The sequence below is a fragment of the Humulus lupulus genome, chromosome 5, assembly GCF_963169125.1.
Source record: "Humulus lupulus chromosome 5, drHumLupu1.1, whole genome shotgun sequence".
NCBI lineage: Eukaryota > Viridiplantae > Streptophyta > Magnoliopsida > Rosales > Cannabaceae > Humulus > Humulus lupulus.
Genome location: NC_084797.1, coordinates 160,489,658 through 160,511,443, shown reverse-complemented (window position 1 = coordinate 160,511,443; position 21,786 = coordinate 160,489,658). Strand labels below are relative to the sequence as shown.

The window sequence follows — 21,786 nt, the reverse complement described above, 5'->3', positions numbered from 1 at the left end:
CTTCCAGGTAGCAAATAGGATTTCTCTATGGCATGCGTGGTAACGTGAGGAGTTCTTTCATCATGGGGTGTATGGCGTGGGGTAATCCTATGGACGATAAAACGATCAACGTAGAACGCCATTTAAATTATGTTTTGGTTTTAAGGGACTTTCCTAAATTATCAGTGAGACTCTGTTATTTAATTTATTTGGTTTCTTTGAACTTTGCATAAAAACTTATGTTTTATTTTAAACTTGTGGCGCCAACTTGCATGGTTTTAAATAATTCCCCCTGAGACTTTAATAATGGATGGTATTCTTTTATAAACTATGTTATGCGAATGTTTTGTAAGTATTAGTCTAGGGCGTTCTTTACACCATTAAAGTCTTATTGATTCTTAAGCATGCATTGTTTACATTAGTGGAGAATAATGAGTAATGCAAACTTATAAAGTAATATTGATTGTGGTACAACTGTGAGGATTTGATGTGCATAACTTCGTCAATTGCTTAAGTTTTAATCATTAAGGTGAATAGTTAAAGGATGCGAATGATGATTAGTTGATTATGGTAGTGGTCGAGATTGAAAATCTGGATTGTATTATTGGGAAATTTCTGAAGCTTTATGTAAGCATGGTATTCAGGAAATTGAAGCTTGAATGTTATCGTTGGTTTGATTCGCATTGTGTGAGTGTGTTTAGTTGTCTATGTTTAGTTGTTGTCTAGTGTATGTTTTGAGTCGTTACTCAAGAGCGAGTAAATGTCAAGTTTGGGGGAGTTTGATAAGTGAATTTTAGATTCACTTATAAGTGTCATTTTATATCTAATTTGTAGGTGTCTAGGTTGTTTTGTTTGGTTTTATGCTTGTCTTTTGTATGTGTAGGGTCCAAGGAGAAGTGGTGTGAAGTTCGTACAAAACGGGAGTGAACGGAGAAAAAATGAAAAAAAATATATATGAACACTACAAGAAAAAACAGTATCCATAACACTTAAAAACTGCTAACCGGAAGTATTCATAACACTTTTCAAAACGCTAACGTAGCCCCTGTTATTAAAAGTCCCGTCTTTTCTATAACAGTTTTTGAATGTTTGTTTGATGTTATCTTAAAGTATTCAATAACACATTTTTTGTTGCTATCATATTAAAATAATAACATTTAGTTAGAGTAATTGGTTATAAATTTGAAGTTTAATCTTAAACTTTTTGCATAACACTTTTCAACTGTTATAATTGATTATTTTTATAGCATTTTTAGTTTGTTATATTATATAAATCATAACATTTTGTTACACTTATAATATGTATCCAAAACAGCCATAAATGTCATATTAAAGGTCCAGTAATAAAATTTTGTTATTTTAGTCTAGATAATAGATTTTTAATTGTGTTGTGTAAGGATAATCATAAGTTTTTTTTAAAATGAAAAGGTTTTTATTATCGTATTTGGATAAAAAAAGTATCAAAATTAATCGCAAAATGTAATATTAAATAGATTGATAAACTATACGTATTACATTAAAATTCAAACCATGATTGTGGCTACTTCATGAGATCTTAGTTCTAAATTAAGTTTGAAAACATACATAATAAAGTTCTATAATCTTAAACATCTTTTACTTCAAAAATGAAAAACAAAAACATAGCAAGATACACAAAAAATAAACCATGAAATTTGCTCCATCCTTCAATTCGCCATCCATTGTGCACTTGTCTTTGTTGTGGGTTGATTTGCTTGAACATTGTTTGATTGCTCCTCACTCTTAGCAGATGTATTCTATTTACAAGTAAGATAGCAAAACATGAATTCAACATCAAAATTAAAAGAAGAAAATACAAAAGTAAAGACAAACCTAAAAATTAAACATGAATCTTAGTTATTATATGAAGAGAATAAACAATACTTTCAATCACCAATGTAACAAAAATATCCCAAAAAAATTAAAGAATGAACATAACCTTACCACTAATTCAGCCACATGAAAATTAAAAGAAGGAATTGCAATTCAACCTACACTAACTTAGCCACAATACTTTCAGTCACTATCTCTTATTTTGGAGTACCAACAAATGATTGTTTCTTTCTATTCCTAAATTTCCATTTAAAACAATATATATGTATATATAACCATTAAACAGGTAAGCAGTCACAAATATTAAAAATAATATTTAGAGATAAAGATGCTATAAAAAATTATATCAATAAGTTTACACTAAAAGATAAGCTTCAAAGAGGATAAAATGAAGAAAAAGATGAAGAAGAAGGTGAGGCCATCAAGAAATAAGTTTTGGGTTTGCTATATTAGAATAGTTACAAAAAAAGAGATGACAAAATATAATATTCTTTAATTTTTAAACTTAAAAATAATGACATTCAAAATTTTAAAAATAGACTCCAAAGAGAAGACAGTAGAAATCGCAAAATACAACATTGAGAGTCACTAAAGATGGACAAGTCACTGTCATGGCAACCAAATAATAATCTCACTACACTTAATTCATAGTAATTACTCTTGAAAAGTTCCAAACAACTGCCTTTATATAATTTGCATTGTCTTAATTTGAATTTATATTTGTAAAGACAACCAATGAACATGGACAGAGACGTTTTGATGCATAATTAAGTTGTCTAGATATCTTTTCAACCATTTACAATAATATTTTTTTTGTATATACAAGTCATCAAAGTTTAACTTTTTGAAAAGTGATAAATATCATTTTTTAAAATAAAATGCCTTGTATTAATTTATAAAATATACAAGGATGTGGAAAAACCACAAATAACAACAGTAGAAAATTACATATATAAATATTCTCATTTTTTTAATTCTCATGCTAACTAAACAATAAAAAGAACAGCCAAGCCTATACATGGAAAAAAAAGTTCAAACAAAAAACCAAAAAACAAGAGTTACAGGATACCCTTCCAATTTTGATAGAGATCTAAGAAGAAGATGATAAATATGAAAGTTGATTTACATGATTAAGGAATTTACAACAAGGCAATCAATTTGAGAAATGAAAAAATAAAACTAGGAATTTCAAAATCTTAGTTACATGGTAGTTTTCATGTAAAGTAAAAATGGCTAGTATACAGTAAGAATCATCAAATTAATCCATCAATATAAATGAAAATTAATTACTCAAACTCCAAACAATTTCAAATAAATTTTTCTTCCAATTTGAAATTTAATTGAGCCACTAAAATGAATTTAATTGAGCCACTAACATGAAAGTAGAATTACATTCATAATTTTTCTTATGTGTCTGTGAAAACTTAAAAGAAAAATCAAAATAAATAAACATACAAGTGTATGCTTTTAACAATCTAATTAATCTACCAATAACCAAACCAATCAACCAAACAAAAGTTAATTATAAGATAATAATAGATAATTCTACATAAAACCAGAAAACATTCCTCCCATATTATCAACCAACCATCTACCATTATCAATTCAAAATATTCAAACAACACACAAGTTTTCTTCCTTATCTCACCGCAGCACACAAATTTCTCAGATCCTACTTCACTAAGACACACAAGTTCTCAACCTTCCGTTATCACCACAACACACAATAATAATCTCAGGACCTACTTCACTATGGATGAATATCTAAGATATTCAAACTCTTCTAACATTTACATAATATTATAACAAAAACAAAAGTAAGACAAGATACCTCTTGCAAAATGTTGGAAATAAAGTTTCCTTCCAATTTAAAATCCAACGACGCCACTAAAATAAAATCAAAATTACATACCAATTAATAAACTATCAACATCAATAGACAAATTAATTGAGATAATGTAAGAAAATGTGTTAAGAAAAAAAAATCAAACTCTAAATTTTTAAATTATTTTCTATTGGAAATCAATCTTGATATATATTCTTAGTAAAAATAAGAACAAAGGAGCTAGCATCAAACCAGTAGAAAAGCATGTAATTTTTTTTATTGTAAAAACATATAGTCAAAATTGTTGTAGTGTCATGAGCTCATCAATAAGAAAGTTTTCTTTCTTTTTTTACTTTCTAACATATATGTTAGGCAATGTGCATTTTCTAGTTTTATAAATACTTATACCATGTAGATCACCTATGCAAATCAAGATTATTGAGAAACCATATCCAAAATGAGAACAACACATTAATAGTTTCTATTGCAACTATTATCAAACATTTCATATGCAGTAATTTTTTAAAAAACTTTATGATAACATGAATAATAATAATAAAAAAAAAGGTTCTCATGATAAAATACAAAGAACAATAGATTTTTACAAGCCACACTTTATCAATACAAAAGCTTTTCAGTATAAAATAATCAAAGAGTGAAAGAAACATGCATATGTAAACCAATATCTTTATGGTCATTAAAAAACTTGCTTAAGAAATACTTAAAACAAATTCAGTGGCTCAACCTATTCAGTAGAAACCAATACCCATTTCTCAATCTTCAACTATTAAAAGGTCATAGACCTCATCAATAGCTCTCAAGCCACGTACCTTTGGCACCCCACAAGAGGACCCTATTGGCATCCTCCAACTAATTACTACGAACCAATTCCTCTACCACAACTAAGTAAGCATAAATCATACTAAAGCCCCACCAATATTAGTTTTCAAATTCTCTTATAGCATAAAATATAGTTTTCGATACATTTACCCCACTCATCTTTTTTTTTTAAAAAAGAGACAGAGGTCAAAGATTGACCTCCTCTCAATAACATTGAGAGCTCTCACTTATGGTGGAGGAATACATGGTAAAAAAAATAAAAACAGGGTCAAGAAAACACACAAGGACCCAAATTCCCCAAAAGCTATTACAACCAATGAAGAAGAGTGATATTGGTTCATTATCAATGGTTCAGTGGAAATAGATATTAAAAATGATAGGTTCATATACAGTTGCTTTACCACCATGGACTGTCTTGACTCTTGAGACCAATTTTATTCCCATATAAACCTTTCAATGAATACTAATAATAGCCAAGTAGAAAAGAAAATGCAGAGAACACCTCTTTGATTAAACAGACCAACAATTAAATTCAACAAGAGTGGGATGGAGTGAAGAAAAGAGAAGCCCTTAGATGGTTTAGCAGCAAAAACTCATATAAAAACAAATGTAGATTGGTTTATTTATTATCACCTATTAGAACAATTCATGTATATGCATAGCTAAGAAAATACATTATATATTATCTTAATCAATAAATAAAATCAGTAGAACAAGAAACCTTATGACTACAATTAAAACGTAACTGAACATGTTATATATGCAGCAATTATATACAATCACTATTGTAAACATCAATCATAACTCAGACAACTACAACTGAAGTCCTCAACCTTAAAAGGAATAATATTAAGACATTGCATCAACTTATAAAAAAGAAAATGCTAACATTACTTGTACACGTATATTCCATAAAAAAATTAAAAAAAAAGGCACATGGGACAAGAATAAACCACCACCCCACAAGAGAACCCTATTGGCATCCTCCAACTAATTACTACGAACCAATTCCTCTGCCACAACTAAGTAAGCATAAATCATACTAAAGCCCCACCAATATTAGTTTTCAAATTCTCATATAACATAAAATATAGTTTTCAATACATTTAAGTTATTTACCATATCAATCTATGCAAATAATAAGATTTTTGAACAATTTTAAATCTAACACGCATCTTTAAATAAAACTCACTTGCTAGAATGCTGCTAAGACTCTTCTCAACTGCTTTTCCAAGAATATCATTGTTTGCATAATCCATTTCCACTCTTTTCATCTCCCAAAATCTATTTTAAAAATAATAAGAAAAAAGAAATCATTCCTTTTAAATCAAAGTCAATAATATTACCAAAACATTGTCGGAATCACAAATTGTTAAGTGCTTATAGTAACTCTTAAAAAACCATATTAATTATCAAAAGTATCAAAGAAAGAAGCCTAAATAATATAAATTTGCATATAGATATAGACCTATTCTGTAAAATTATTACTAGGCAGCCACAGAAACGCTCAATGGATTCCTTCCATCCTTGGTATTAATATAAATTAAATTATAAAATAAAGTTGCTAAATACCTACTCATCTCTCTTAGTTCAAAAAAAAACTTTAGAATAGAGGAAAAGCTGGAAGGAATAAAAGAACTCAAGAAAATAAAAGGTCAAGCAAGAAACTAGAATACATTGAAGCCATATATTATATTAACTCAATGACTAAGAAACAAAAGAAAAAACTGAGTTGAGTACATACCATGTTGAGTAATTGGAGATAAGCACTTGGTCATTATCAAATGAGAATGGCAGGTTTCAATAATTTCATAATTTGCTTGCATATGGAAGCAAATTTTCAATAATCAAATGGAAAAAATCTCACAATCCAATTTGGTTGTATCCTCAATTAGACAAGTGCCAATGATCTCCATTTCATCATTACAAAAAAATACATAAAGGTAGTGTGCAAAAAATAGTATTTCAGGCAAAAAGATAACTAATGAAATAGAAGAACAAATTTACTAAACATAAAAATGAAAGGATCAAGCAGAGTACACACCTCTGTTTCTTTCTGAAGAGACATGAAAGAAGTGACAAGAGACTTTGCATTTGGTCTCTCACGTGCTTCATACTGCAAACAGCGGGAAGCTAAACGCACAAGTTCAGTTCCATCATCATTTGAAAAATTACCCTCTAGAGCAGAATCCATAAGCATCAGAAAATTCTTGCCACGGATTAGATCAAGTGCCTGCAAACAATATAAACCAACAATGTTGATCCAACTTATTATCCAGTTAAAACAAGAGATATGTGCTTATGAACTGATGTACATATATTTACTAGTAGTAGTAAGAATAAAGTGTAAACTCACATGACTAGGGGTATATGTTTTCCACTCAGAAGATCCAGCAACAACATTCCAAAGCTGTAAACCACACTTTCTGGTGTCACTCTACCTGTCAACAAAGAATTGAATTGTATCATGTATATATCATATTGCTACCAGACTAAATTCTCTCAGCTTCATAAAAAAAATATTTTATACTCGTCAGCCAAAGATATCATGAGGAAAATAGTACAACAATGCTTTTTCCATTAACATAATTTTTCTTGGAATTTCCATTACTAAAGTCATGAAGAAATGGCTCTTCAGTTGCAAATATCTAACATAGTGATGCCCGTTCAATGATAATCCACATTAAAAGAACACATTATTTCACTTATTCAAGCAAACAAAAATACCAGTTCTCAGGTACTCCGAAAGAGTGAATGCTAAGTTTGTACCGTAACTCTTGCCGTCCCTGCTATTCTTCATGAGGCCAAAGCAGGATAGTCTGGGATTGCCATCCTGATAATTGATCACAGCCAACTCAATAGTAAATTATTTTAATTAAAAGTGTTAAATAAAAATAAAAACTATATATCAAAGAAACCATTATTACCTGATCAAATAAAACCCTGTAGGCATTGAGATCGTGATACAATGCACGCCCTTTGCTGCTACAGTACTCCAGAGCTTGTGTCAGATGCAAAGCCACCCTCAATCTCATGGCCCATTTCACTGGTTGAGCTTCCCCTATAACAGTGCAATCATAAGAAACAAACTATCCAAAAAAAAATCACAAAATCATTCTTAGCTAAATTCAATTCAATTGAGTCGTGAATGAACATTAGAGGTTTATTTGAGAGAAGAAATATCAATTCATAAGCACTACTTTCCATCAATAACACTTCCAAAATGATAAACAAGCAAGTACTTGGGCAATCAAGGCAATTAAATACCAATATTTCACTTTTAAGTCCCATGAAAAACCTTTTAATAACAAAGATCTTGAATGAAACATCAATTTTATTCAGTCTTAGTCATTTTGAACAAGTTAAAAACCTACAATGCATTTTTCAGCCAAACAATAACCAAATACATCTTCCCAGTTTCACTTTCAGTTATTTTAGCTTTATTTAATAAATTATCACCCATAAAAAGGAAATGAAACGGAAGTATGTACAAACATATACATATAAATATATATATATAAAGAAATAAAGTAACTTATAGTGAAAAAGATGCTTAGCGAGAGTTTCATGGGGCATAAAATCGGCCACCCACAACCTCTCATCTCCTTCGCAGCAACACCCAATCAGATTGGCTAATCGCTCACTTCTGAGACTCCCAACTGACCTAGCTTCTTAAATAAAACATATGAGATGATTGAGAAAAAGAAACCCTTTACCACGCCACCTCACATGAACCCAATGGCCCAGAAAAATGGCACGACAGATGACCCCAATGTAAGACAGCACCTGTGAACACAGAATCCTCACCCACGGAGAGCAGGAACCCAAGGGCTGAAAATTGGAGGGCAGAGGGATGAATCATATGGTATCGTTCCTTAAAAAATATGTAAGCCGAGGAGAGAAACGAACCTGAGATAGTGGGCGTGAGGCAGAGATAGATCTCTGGAAGGCGTGACTACTTGAGGCAGAGAAAGAACTCGTGAGGCAGAGAAGCTCCACTCTGGAGCGTGACTTCGTGAGGCGGAGAAAGAGCTCCACTCTGGAGTGTGTCTTCGTGAGGCAGAGATGAGTTGAGAAGACTTCGTGAGGCGGAGAGACGAGACGAGAGTGAGAGATGGAGACTTTGTGAGGTAGAGAGACGAGACGAGAGTGAGAATTCGTGAGGCGGAGAGGGCGGAGAGACGAGACGAAAGTGAAACTTCATGAGGCGGAGAGGGCGGAGAGACGAGACGAGAGTGAGAGATGGAGGCTGAGAGAAATTTTTTGGGTAACTTAGATTTAGGGAATTTGGCAGATGAGACTAAAAAAAAAAATTTCATTTTGGCGCCTGAGGTTTATTCATATGGCGCCAAAATATAATGTTCCGTGTGTTTTTAATCACCCACCATTAATAGCACTTCTAAATATATGCTATTTTTTAATGCAATATATACTACAAATTGTTGTAGTGGAAATGGGGCTGCAGCCCCTTATTCTAGCACTGCAGCTCTATCTTGAAGAATCATCGTTCAAAGAATTTGCCCGGGTGCTGTAGCACCACCACCAGGGGACGCAGCGCAATTTTTGACTGGAATTAGGGATGCAACGCCACCATCAGGGGTTGCAGCTCTTTACCGTTACAGCGAGCATGTATTTGGCCTTCCAGTAGCGCATCAGCGCCCATTCGAGGGGCAACAACGTCTCAATCCGCAGGAAAAATTTAAGTGATGAATTTTGAAGGGCAAAATAGGCCTTTTTGTGGGAATATAAAAGGAAAAACATAATTAGGGTTCTAATGACGTTTTGGGAGGAGATTAGACCTGGTATTACACACTTGGAAAGGAGTACAGAGGCCAGAATTCATCAACATCAACATCACCATCATTACATCTAGTTTCTTTCTTCCTCCTTTTATTTTAGTTTTTAATTATGAACAACTACATTGCTATTGTGTTTAAGTTTGTAATGGAGAACTAAACTCCTTTTGTGATAAAGTACTAGATGGATCTATTTTGATTATTGAATTAATGTTTCTATTATTATCTTCATGAAGTTCTTCTTGTTTGTTCATATCTTCTTCATTTAATTTTCTCATATTAATGTTTGGCCATCATTATTGTGAATTGAGATCTAGGGTTTATGCTTGAGAAAGATAAACTTAGATTGGACATAGGAGGATTTGACATAGAGTGATTGTGAGATTGAGAGATTCCTTGAACTCAATGAATTTAACTTAAAAAAGAATTACTTGCTTAATGATTTCTTGATTAATTAATAGCGAATAGAGATATCATATTGATTAATTGAGATTAAATGCATATATGCTTGAGAAAGATAGATGCATTACATTAGAATTTTGGAGATTACAAATGAAGAGAACTAATTAGGATAATAAAGAAACCATGCTTCATAATTTAAGATAGTGAAATCGTTACTCTAATACATTCCTTATTCATCTAATCAATTTCCAAGATCATTATCTTCCATTATTTTGTTATTTCATTTTGTTATTTCATTTTGTTATTTTCTTGTTTGAATTATTTGCTGAATTTTCTAATTAAAACTATAGACTTAAAAAGATACAGTAATGGGTGAAATTAAATATTTAATCCTTGTGGGTTCGACATCCTTTAAATTAAAACTATATTGCAATACACTGTACAGTTGCGGTAGAAAAATCTGTACCAATAAGGCTCCGTGACTGTTTTCTCAGGAACAGTGGTACTTTCTTCATTTAAATCGACTTGCGTCGGTTGGACATGAAGAGTGGGAATTTCATCATCAACTTGCTCTGATGACGATGGAACATTGGTTAGAGTCAATTCTTTAACCATCTCCTCTAAAACTACTTTGTTGTGTGGTTTGAAGTTTGAACATAGCCATTTTCAAGAAAAGTAGCATTCATAGAAGTAAACACTTTCTTTTCAGAATGGCTATAGAAAAGTCCACCCCGAGTACCTTTAGGATAGCCAACAAACATGCAAACTTCAATTCGCGGTTCTAGCTTTCCTTCTTTTTTCCTCAGGACTTGTGCAGGACACCCGCAAATTCTATAATGGTGTAAACTAGGTTCACAACCATTCCATCGTTCTAAAGGTTTTTTGGGGATTGATTTAGATGGCACGACACTGAGAATGTCGTTTGCAGTTTCAATTGCATGTCCCCAGAATGAGGTTGGTAGACTTATGTAACTAAGCATGCATCTAACCATTTTCAATAAAGATCTATTCCAGCGTTCTGCCAGACCATTTTGTTGTGGAGTACCCGGGGCAGTAAGCTGTGATAAAATCCCAAGTTCAGTTAAATGATCTTGGAACTGCATCCACCCCTATTAGATCGCAAGATCTTTAACGTTTTACCTAATTGGTTATGAGTCATTGGTAGGATTTCCTGAAACATTGAAAATGTTTATGATTTCCTATGCATTAGGTAAAGATATGAGTATCTAGAGTAATCGTCAATTAAAGTGACAAAATACTCAAAACCACCCCTTTCTTGTACATTCAAAGGTCCATAAACATCTGAATGCACAAGTTCAAGGGGTTCTTGGCCCTATCACTCTTTGCAGAGGAAGGACGCTTGGTCAGTTTGCCCTCTAGACAAGATTCACAGACAGGTAATTCACCTAAGGTGAGTTCCCTCAAAGGCCCATCCTTTGTAAGTCTTTGAATCCTATCATAGCCAATGTGACCTAGTCTTAAGTGCCATAAATATGTCATATTATCGTTATCAGTCTTTTGACATTTATTGGTCCTAGGTTTAGCTACTTTGAATAAATCATTGTTAAGAACAATGGGTTCATTAGGTCGCAGAATATAAAGCACGTTTTCCAAACACGCAATACACAATTGTGATCCATTGAAAGAAATAGATATGTTAGAACTTGTGAAAGTCATGAAAAATTGTTCTAATTGCAACATGGAAACTGAAATTAAATTTCTACTAAATTCCAGAATAAAAAATTCATCTTTTAAAATTAAAAATTTATTTCCAAACTTCAGATGAGCTCTTCCTCTAGCTTGGACCGTAACGAACACTCTGTTCCCAACTCTAAGCTTTAAGTTGCCTTCGTCCACTTCCTCCCACGATTCAAGAAGCTATAAAGAGTTGCAAACATGGTTGGTAGATCTAGAATCAATAATCCAAATGGATTTATCATTCTCTAAAACACATGTTCCAAAGATAAATGAACTATAATCATTGCCTTTGTTTTTAGCTGCTAGAAACTTGGGGCAATCATGTTTCCAATGCCCCTTCTCTTTGCAGTGAAAACACTTACCTTTACCTTTCTTGTTTTTCTTGTGCTTCCCCTTAGGCGTCTGTGCATTTGGTTGTGCACTTGTCTTTGTAGCCTTTTCAGGCTTGGGGTTGTTGTTTTGTCCATCTTTCCTCTTGTTTCTAGCTTTCAAAGGCGAAGCTTGGTTAGCTTCAACCTTTGCTAGATCAACAGCAGTAGTAGTAGTTGTCTTCTTTTCTCCTCCCTTACTTTGTCCCCCCATGATAGAGTCAAAATTCTGAAGCTCGTTCATGAGTTGCGTCAGATCGTAGTTGAGTTTATTCAACACATAGTTGGTGGTGAACAACAGGAAAGTTGGAGAGAGACTGTTGAGAAATAAGCCAACTTGACTTTCCTCGTCTATTATTGCTATATGCAGTTCAACTTCCTGAAAGTAGTTTGTCATTTTGATCAGATGATCGTGGACATGTTGAGAAGGTGCCATCTGAGCATTGGCATATTTCTTGGTGGCCTCAAAATGAGTTTGCGCTAACTTGGCACCAAACATGTCTTGGAGCTGATCCATGATTTCGTAGGCCGTCTCGACATTCTCCATCTTTGTCTTAAGAGTGTCAACCATACTAGTCAACATGTAGTACTGCGCCTTGTTGTTAGCCGCCTGCCAACGCTCATACTTATCCCTCACAGACTTGATAGCTCCTTCAGTTGGAACTTCCGGGGATTCCTCAGTCATGACGAACTTGGAGTTGTCACCAATCAACACAATGTTGATGTTTTGCTTCCATTTAGGGAAGTTTTCTCCAGTGAGTTTCTCCATTGAAAGTTGAGAATGGATGGGAGTAGACACAACCATACTTAAAAACTACTAATTATCAATAAAATAGAAATCAATCACATTTGCTCAATAAAACTCCTATTCACACAAATTTCAAGAAATAGCAAAACATATATAAAAAAATATGTAAGATATGAGAAAAAATACCAAAATAATCATATCTCTATTTCTTTTAGTTTTAACCAATCTATGATATCCTTGTCCCGGTTGGTGAGAGTAAAAAATACCACTAGTTAAATAAAGTTGTAAACTTATTTAATAATGGACGCAATTATTAACAACCTACTATTCGATCAAAATAAGAACAAAATCTCTTATTTTATGAGCTAGACCCACGGTTTCGATAATCAATAGATTTAGTCCTAGTAGTCACCGTAGGGGTGAGTCTAGTAGAACTTGACATATAATTATTTATCTTTCGAAATCTAACCTTGTCAAAATAACTAATGAACACCTTCCGTAGGGGGATGAATCAAAGCGTCTCTGATAACTTTATTTTAGGGTCATTTTTTAAAGTGTTTTTGTGGTAATCTTGAGTGTTTATGTGTGTTTTGTGCAAGATTATGCTTTTATTTGTCTTTGTTGTAGGGTTGGTGTGCTGAATCACGAGAAAAATGCAAAAAGAAGCTAAATGGTGGGAAAATGAGGGTTTTGGCAGTTATTGGACTAAAAATGATACCAAGGACGCTTAAAGGACGGGTTTTGATGAAGAGATGAGTTGAACGATCAAATTTGAGAATTTTTTTAATTAAAGTCGCGACTTGGACTTATGAGTCACGACTTGAGGTGAAGTCAGAAGGCACATATGTTTGCTGGAAAGAGTTAGTGTTGCGACTTGGGCTTACAAGTCGCGACTCAAGAGGGAAACAGAGGCTTAGATAAGGGGAAATGCAGACACGGGCAGGGACTTGAGAATATTAAGTCGCGGTGCCTAAAGCTATTATACAAAAAGAAAAGGGCTTAAAATAGACACGGGCCACGACTTAGAAAAGGCCAAGTTGTGGCCCGCACAAGGAAAAACTCATAAGCTTTTAATTTTTTACTATAAATTCGTGTTTAGGGTTTAATTAAGTCATTAGGTCAGTTTTTAATTACATTTTTTAGAGACTAATTGTGGTTCTTAGGTTAAAAATTCTGCAGTTTCATATTTTTATTTCTTCTTCAAGTTTATGAATCTTATGTTTTTGAATAATTATTTTGTTGAACTAAACAATTTTTATCTAGGGTTTAATGTGGTCACTTGGAGTTCTATCTAATTGAATTAGGATGTTCTTTTGATTTTTCTTCTCTATTCTAATCTATATAATGCGTGTTTAATGCTAGTAAATACTTGATCACTATTTGCTTAATTTAATGATTTTGATTCAAAATTCAAAATATGAGAATTGGATATGCTATCATTATATAGACATAGGTTACATATTGGATGAAGGTACCTGTATGACTTGTGTAGTAATTAGGTTTCCATGCTTAATGCCTTCTATATGTTTAAGTTTATCACAGAGATGTAGAAAACATGCATATATCCTGAGATCTTATATCTTGAAAAAGATTAGGAATTGATTTATGTTAACCTGCTATTAGAATAGAAAGAAAGAAATCTAGAATTGATTAATACAATTAGTAAAATGAAAAGTTGATGAAATTAACACCCTAGGTCTTTTTCATAGTGATTTAAATCTTTTATTTAGTTGTTTTTGTTTAAAGTATTTTCAAATTTAAATCTAAATTCAAAAATAAAATTCTTAGTTGCCAAATAGAAATTTAAAGAACATTTAGTGGTACTTGTAAGATAGTCTTTGAGGGAACGATACTTTACTTATCATATATTACTTGAATCAATTGCGTGCACTTGCGTATATACATATTTTCACGATCAAGTTTTTGGCGCCGTTGCTGGGGACTAAATTTCCAATATCATAGTTAATTGTTATTTGTTCTAATTTGGTATTTTTATTTTTTATTTATTTTTATTAGTTAATATTTATTTGGATCAAGGTTATATTGTGTTTCAGGAATTGTTGGTATATGCGAGGAAGTAGACAAAAGGAAATCATACCAATAGATCTTGAAATTGAGAAAACGTGTAAAAAGAATCGCAAGATAAAGAAAAGGCTGGACTTTACCATGGCTGAGAACACAAATAATGTTGTCAACAATAATGCAAATATGGGTAATGCAGCTGAAGCTGATCCACCATTAAGGAATTATGTACTCCCTACTGTTACGGGAATACATTCAAGCATTCGTCCTCCAGTTGTTGATGCTAATAATTTTGTGGTCGAACCCTCAATTATTCAAATGGTGCAAAACTGTGTACAATTTGGGGGGTTATCGAATAAGGATCCAAATCTACATATCACAAACTTTTTGGAGTTATGTGCAACATTTAAAATGAATGGGGGGTGAGTAATGATGATGTACGATTGAGACTATTCCCATTTTCACTAAGGGACAGAGCTAAGAGTTGGTTGAATTCGTTATAAACCAATTCTATACTTACTTGGGAAGATTTGCCTCAAAAGTTTTTGAGTAAATATTTTCCTCCTGCCAAGTCAGCTAGAATTAGAGGAGAGATTGCAAACTTCCATCAACTGGATGAGGAGTCTTTGTATGATGCATGGGAACGATTTAAGGAATTGCATAGGAGATGCCCACATAATGGAATAGAGAAGGGGCTATTAGTTCATACTTTTTCAATGGTTTTGTGGAAAATACAAGAAAGATAATAGATGCAGCATCAGGAGGGGCATTTATGAGAAAAAGTGCGAATGAAGCGTACGAGCTGTTGGAAGAGATGGTTATGAATAATTATAATTGGCCTATTGAGAGAGATAATAAGAAAGTAGCGGGAGTCTTAGAAGTTGATCCAATAGCGCTATTGACCGCTCAAGTAGCGTCTTTAACAAACAACTGCAGCAAACTAATCTAACCACACAAGCAATGCAAGTACAGAATGTCATGAGTTATGAAATTTGTGGAGGACCTCATTCTTATGAACAATGTCCGAGCATAGCTAGTTTCTCAACATGTGTCAACAATATGTCCTTGGAGCAGGCACATGTTATAGGTAATTTTTCAAGACTTGCATCCAATACTTACTCAAATTCCTATACACCTACCCAGAAAAATCATCCTAATCTGTCTTGGAAAAATAATCAATGGTTACCACCACAATATCCACAGTACCCACCTCAACAACCACCCCATCAACCAACTTATTTATTACATGCTAGATCATATTATGATCCAAACCCACGCCCATCTCATCCACCACCTCCTCAAATGAACCCACCAACAATTTAGCTTGACAAATTAAATCAATTCATGAAAGAGGCAAGGTCTTCCATCAGAAGTTTGGAGACACAAATAGGTCAATTGGCTCAAATGTTCTCTAGTAGACAACAAGGAAATTTACCTAGTTTCACAGAGGTAAATCCTAAAGAACAATGCCAAGCAGTCACTTTGAGGAGTGGGACTAAGTATGAAGGACTTATAGTGGAAGAGAAAGGGAAGAATACAGAGAAACAACAAGTTACTAGTTCGATTCAAGAAGAGGTTACTAAAGACCTTCCAAAACAAGAAAAATAAACATATTCTGAGCCTACACCAAAAATTCCATATCCTCAACGGTTTCGAAAGGCTAATCTTGACAAACCATTCTCCAAATTCCTTGAAGTATTTAAGAAACTTCATATTAACATCCCATTTGTAGAGGCTCTAGAACAAATGCCTAGTTATGTGAAGTTTATGAAGGAGATATTGTCTAATAAGAGAAAAATGGAGGATTATGAAACTGTTGCATTAACTGAAAAGTGTTGTGCGATTATTCAAAAGAAGCTTCCTCAAAAGTTAAGAGATCTGGGCAGTTTTACTATACCTTGCACTATTGGAAACTTTCATTGTGAGAGAGATTTATGTGATTTAGGTGCAAGTATAAATTTAATGCTGCTGTTTGTATTTAATGGACTTGGTTTGGGGGAAGCTAGACTGACTATTGTTACTCTTCAATTAGCTGATCATTCTTTAACTCATCCTAGAGGTATTATAGAAGATGTTCTAGTAAAGATAGATAAGTTCATTTTCCCATCGGATTTTAATGTATTAGATATGGAGGAAAACTAGGATGTGTCTATTATATTAGGACGACCATTTTTAGCCACTGGCAAGCGCTAATAGACGTTCATAAAGGAGAATTAAGGGTTATGGTACAAGGTGATGAAGTCATTTTTAATGTTTCAAAGCTTTGAAATATCCTTCCGCTAGTGACAGTTGCTTTTGTGTTAACGTATTAGAGGAACCAATTAAAGGGGTTGAGTCTATTAAAGATCCACTGGAGTTGAGTCTGATAGAAAGTCCTGAAGAGTGTGCTAGTACTGAAGACGGTGAGTATGTTAAGTGGTCGAATTCATCAGGGAAAATATATAAAAAGAAATATGAGGAATTAGGGCAAGTGTCTGAGAGACCTCTTCCATCCATTGAAAAGCCACCAGCTCTTGACTTAAAGACCTTACCTGATCATCTTAAGTATGCTTATTTAGGTGAGAATGATACTCTCCCAGTTCTTATTTCATCTTCTTTATCTGAGATTGAAGAAGATAAACTTCTGAGGGTATTAAGGGCTCACAAATTAGCAATTGGATGGACTTTAGTGGATATTAAAGGTATTAGTCCTTCGATAGTAATGCATCATATATTAATGGAGGAGGATAGTGAGCCTAGTATTGATGCTCAAAGGAGGCTAAATCCTTCAATGAAAGAAGTGGTAAGAAAAGAAATTCTTAAATGGTTAGACACTGGAGTAATTTACCCAATATCTGACAGTGTGTAGGTTAGTCATGTCCAAGTAGTTCCAAAGAAAGGTGGCTTTATGGTTGTTAAAAATAATAATAACGAACTTATTCCAACTCGTACGGTGATGGGGTGGAGAATTTGTATTGATTACCATAAACTAAATAAAGCCACCAGGAAAGACCATTTTCCTTTACCTTTCATTGATCAAATGTTAGATAGATTGGCCGGGCATCCTTATTACTGTTTCTTGGATGGATATTATGGATATCATCAAATTCCTATAGCACCAGAGGATAAAGAAAAGACTACCTTCACATGCCCTTATGGAACATTTGCCTTAGGAGATGCCGTTTGGGTTATGTAATGCTCCCGCCACCTTTCAAAGATGTATGATGTCAATTTTTTAGGACATGGTGGAAAAAGGTATTGAAATTTTTATGGATGACTTTTCAGTTTTTGGACCCTCTTTTGATGGATGTTTACTTAATTTGGAAAGGGTTTTGAAAAGATGTGAGGAGTCCAATTTAATTTTAAACTGGGAGAAATGTCACTTCATAGTGACAGAAGGAATAGTCTTGGGCCACAAAATTTTATGCCATAGAATTGTAGATAGGGCCAAGATATCAACAATAGAAAATTTACCTCCTCCAGTATCTGTTAAAGGAATTCGAAGCTTCTTGGGCCATGCTGGATTTTATAGGAGGTTTATAAAAGAGTTTTAAAAAATTTCAAAGCCCTTATCTACCTTACTTTTATGAATGGTGTGGTATTCGATTTTGATTCTGAGTGTTTAAAGGCATTTAATACATTGAAGGAAAAACTTGTGTCCGCTCCAATTGTTGTATCTCCAAATTGGGAAATTCCTTTTGAATTAATGTGTGATGCTAGTGATTATGCAGTAGGAACAGTTCTTGGACAACGAGTTGACAAGGTATTTAGAACAATTTATTATGCTATTCTAACCTTGAATGATGCTCAATTAAATTATGCAACTACTGAGAAGGAATTACTTGCAATAGTCTTTGCATTTGACAAGTTTAGGCCATACTTAATTGGTAATAAGGTGATAGTTTACACAGATCCTTCAGCTATTAAGTATCTTATGACTAAAAAGGATGCTAAACCTCGTCTGATTCGATGGGTTTTATTATTGCAAGAGTTTGATATGGAAATTCGTGATAAGAAGGGGACTGAAAATCTAGTTGTTGATCATTTATCTAGATTGGAAAAAGAAGATGAGCATAGTGCGAAAGAAGAGCCAATTGATGAAAATTTTCCGGATGAACAATTATTTTCAATTGAATGTGAAGAGAAAGTACCATGGTTTGCAGATTATGTTAACTATTTGGTAGCTAAGGTTGTGCCTCCTGACATGTCAAGGCAGCAACTAAAAAAGTTATATTCGGAAGTTAAGCATTATTATTGGGATGAGCCCATTATTTTTCGTCATTGTGCTGACCAAGTGATTAGAAGATGTGTCCTAGAAGAAGAAATGATTTCCATACTTACTCATTGCCATACTTTACATTGTGGTGGTCACTTTGGGGGAACAAGGACAATAGCAAAAGTGTTGCAATATGGGTTTTATTGACCTACGTTATTTAAAGATGCTAATGCCTTTGTTAAGAGTTGTGATCATTGCCAAAGGACTGGTAATATATCCAGAAGAGATCAAATGCCAATGACTAGAATTTTGGAGGTTGAGCTGTTTGATGTGTGGGGCATAGATTATATGTGTAGAGTCCAAGAACTTTACTTAGCTAGTTAGATAGTAGTAGTAGTAGTAGTAGTAGTAGTAGTAGTAGTAGTAGTAGTAGTAGTAATAGCTAGTAGTATGTTTATTACTGTGGATTTTGGTTCAAGCCGAGACATAGTTGAACACTCGTAGCAACACTTATAGATTTTATAAGTTTAACCTATAGTTTAAGAATATTAATTATAACATAAGGTTTGATTTATATAGCTGATTATGAAGATGTCATTTATTATACTATAAGGTTTAGATAGAACCAATAAGATCATGACACTTGTCGTGTGCATGTTTATTGAGAAATTAAGTATTTTTGAGGAATAGTTTTATAAGAGAAATATTTGAAAACCCCAGAATCTGCTAGCAGCTTTAAAAACGTTATATGACTCAGTCAAATATGTTTACCCAATTCAAATTAGGCTGAAAAAGTGCAATTACGTGTATAATATTTCAGCGTATGCCGATATATCGCAGCTCTAGGGGCGATAAATCGCCACACGGGGAATACGAAAAACATGTAACTTCGCACAAACGCCTTGTCGAGCCTCGAGATATAGGCCCAGGAGATATATCGGCTTTAGGGCAAGTTTTTCAAATAGTTTTGAAACCGAGCTCAATTCAACACTCAACCTCTTAGCAAGCCTCTGAACCTTTTGACCGAGTCTTAAGCCTCTGCTGAACGAATATTCAAATGTTTTTCAATTAAATATTCATTATTTTATTCAAGCTAAAGAAGATATTTTCATTCTTGAACTCTATAAATAAGATCTAGTACCTAGCCATTTCTTTCATTCTTCAAGCTGAGTTTAGAGCCTTCAAGCTGCTAGGTTTACTTTTGAGTGATAAACACTTGGGTTGGCGTTATAAGCTTTATCATTTTAAGCTTATTAAACACTTGGGAAGTAAGATAATAACGTGTTTTTCAATATCGAGGTGTAGTTCTGTTCTAGTGCATTCAAAGGTATTCTTATTCCTAGTTCATTTCTGTATGTTTCATTAGTTTCTTATAGTTTTTCTTTACTCAAATCCTAACTCGTTGTTTTCCACTCTTGGTTAGGTATTTAAGTTCTTTGCACTTAAGATTTCTTGTCGGTAAGTTTCTTCTCGATGGTTTAGTCCTCTTGTCATCATCTATTTTCTTTAGAATAATCACATTCTTCTTGTTGGTTTTAGGAGTGTTCCAAATCCCGTCCTCGTTCTCATAAATCCCAGTATTAGTAAGGAAAATAGGATAGTTTCTATATGCTTATATGTTATGTTTTCTATATAATATGTTATGATAATTTTATGTTATGTTTTTATGTATCTAGGGCTCATAGTTGCTTAGTTAGCAAGCCCTATTGTTTATCATTTTCATGGTTTAGAGTTATGATTTACCCTACCTCAATTAGTAGACAGAGGACCTAGATGGGTTATCATATACTAACATGTGATCTAACCTACCCCAATTAGTAGACAGAGGACCTACATGGTTTGTCACATGCCATGTTAATGAGTTAATGGCCATTAATATTGTAGTCCTATATGGTATACGTTTTTATAGTCATATGCTTATAGTTTATGTTTATGTTTACATTTTATGCTTTGAGTAGGATTTCCTTGCTGGGCATTAGGCTCATTCCTTTATTTTTATGTATGCAGGAAAACAGTTATGGCGGCAGAAAGATTTTTGACAGCTTGGGATTGTGTATTGAGGAAGAATGGATTCGGTGGACTGCGTGAACGATTCAAGGATGACATTGTTTTTTTTTTCAGTCTTTTTAATTATGTTTTCTATGTATTTTCCGCACTTGGTTTTGTAATTATTTAAGATTTAAGTTATGTTTTATTTTTAAAACAATGGGATCCCATACCCCGAATTTATGTATTTCAACATTTTACTTTATAGTTTTTAATAAAGTTATGAATGTTTCGTATGTATGTTTTCTTAAGAATAATGTCTATGTATAAGTAGTTTTAATGGTCCAAAGTCTAGAATTAGTTGGGTCATTACAATATGGGACCCTTCCCATCATCTTATAATAATACATACATTTAGTTGGCAGTAGATTATGTTTCTAAATGGGTAGAAGTTGTAGCAACTCCTACTTGTGATGGTAAGGAGGTACTTAAATTTCTACATAAGATTATTTTTACTCGGTTTGGTACTCCAAGAGCTATTATTAGTGACAGAGGTAGTCATTTCTGTAATAAATCATTCACATCTTTATGTGCTTGTTATGGAGTTCATCATAGAAAATCTCTGTTTTATCATCCATTAGCTAATGGTCAAGCTGAGGTGTCAAACCGAGAAATTAAAAGTATTTTAGAGAAAACTATCAACACATCAAGGAAAGATTGGTTGAAAAAGCTTGATGATTCACTATGGGCATATCGCATAGCTTTTAAAACTCTGATTGGTATGTCTCCATATCGGTTGGTGTTCGGGAATGCATGTCATTTACCAGTTGAACTTGAGCATCAAGCTTATTGAGTAGTGAAAAAGTTGAATGTTGACTTATTTATGGTTGGATAGAATAGACTTCTAGAATTGAATGATCTTGATGAATTTAGAAGTGAAGCTTATGAAAATGCAAAGATTTATAAAGAAAAGTCTAAGGCTTTTCATGATAAATGAATAATAAGAAAGGATTTCCAATCGGGAGATAAACTTCTGTTATTTAATTCTAGATTAAAACTGTTTCCAGGAAAACTAA

The 21,786-nt window shown here is 33.3% G+C and overlaps 1 protein-coding gene and 1 non-coding gene across 2 annotated transcripts; both read right to left on the bottom strand.

The window, feature by feature from the left end:
* Positions 1 to 1,451: 1,451 nt before the first annotated feature.
* On the bottom strand, positions 1,452 to 7,115 carry LOC133779618 (serine/threonine-protein kinase BSK5-like). Its single transcript, XM_062219559.1, has 4 exons — positions 7,107 to 7,115; positions 6,852 to 6,932; positions 6,540 to 6,728; positions 1,452 to 1,754 (listed from the first exon to the last, which is right to left on the bottom strand). Exons 1-4 carry the CDS (start codon positions 7,113 to 7,115, stop codon positions 1,665 to 1,667), a joined length of 369 nt encoding a protein of 122 aa, XP_062075543.1. The 3' UTR covers positions 1,452 to 1,664.
* Positions 7,116 to 15,107: 7,992 nt separating this feature from the next.
* On the bottom strand, positions 15,108 to 15,214 carry LOC133780917 (small nucleolar RNA R71). The gene has a single exon (XR_009869723.1). It is a non-coding gene; the product is annotated as a small nucleolar RNA R71 (small nucleolar RNA).
* Positions 15,215 to 21,786: the final 6,572 nt, after the last annotated feature.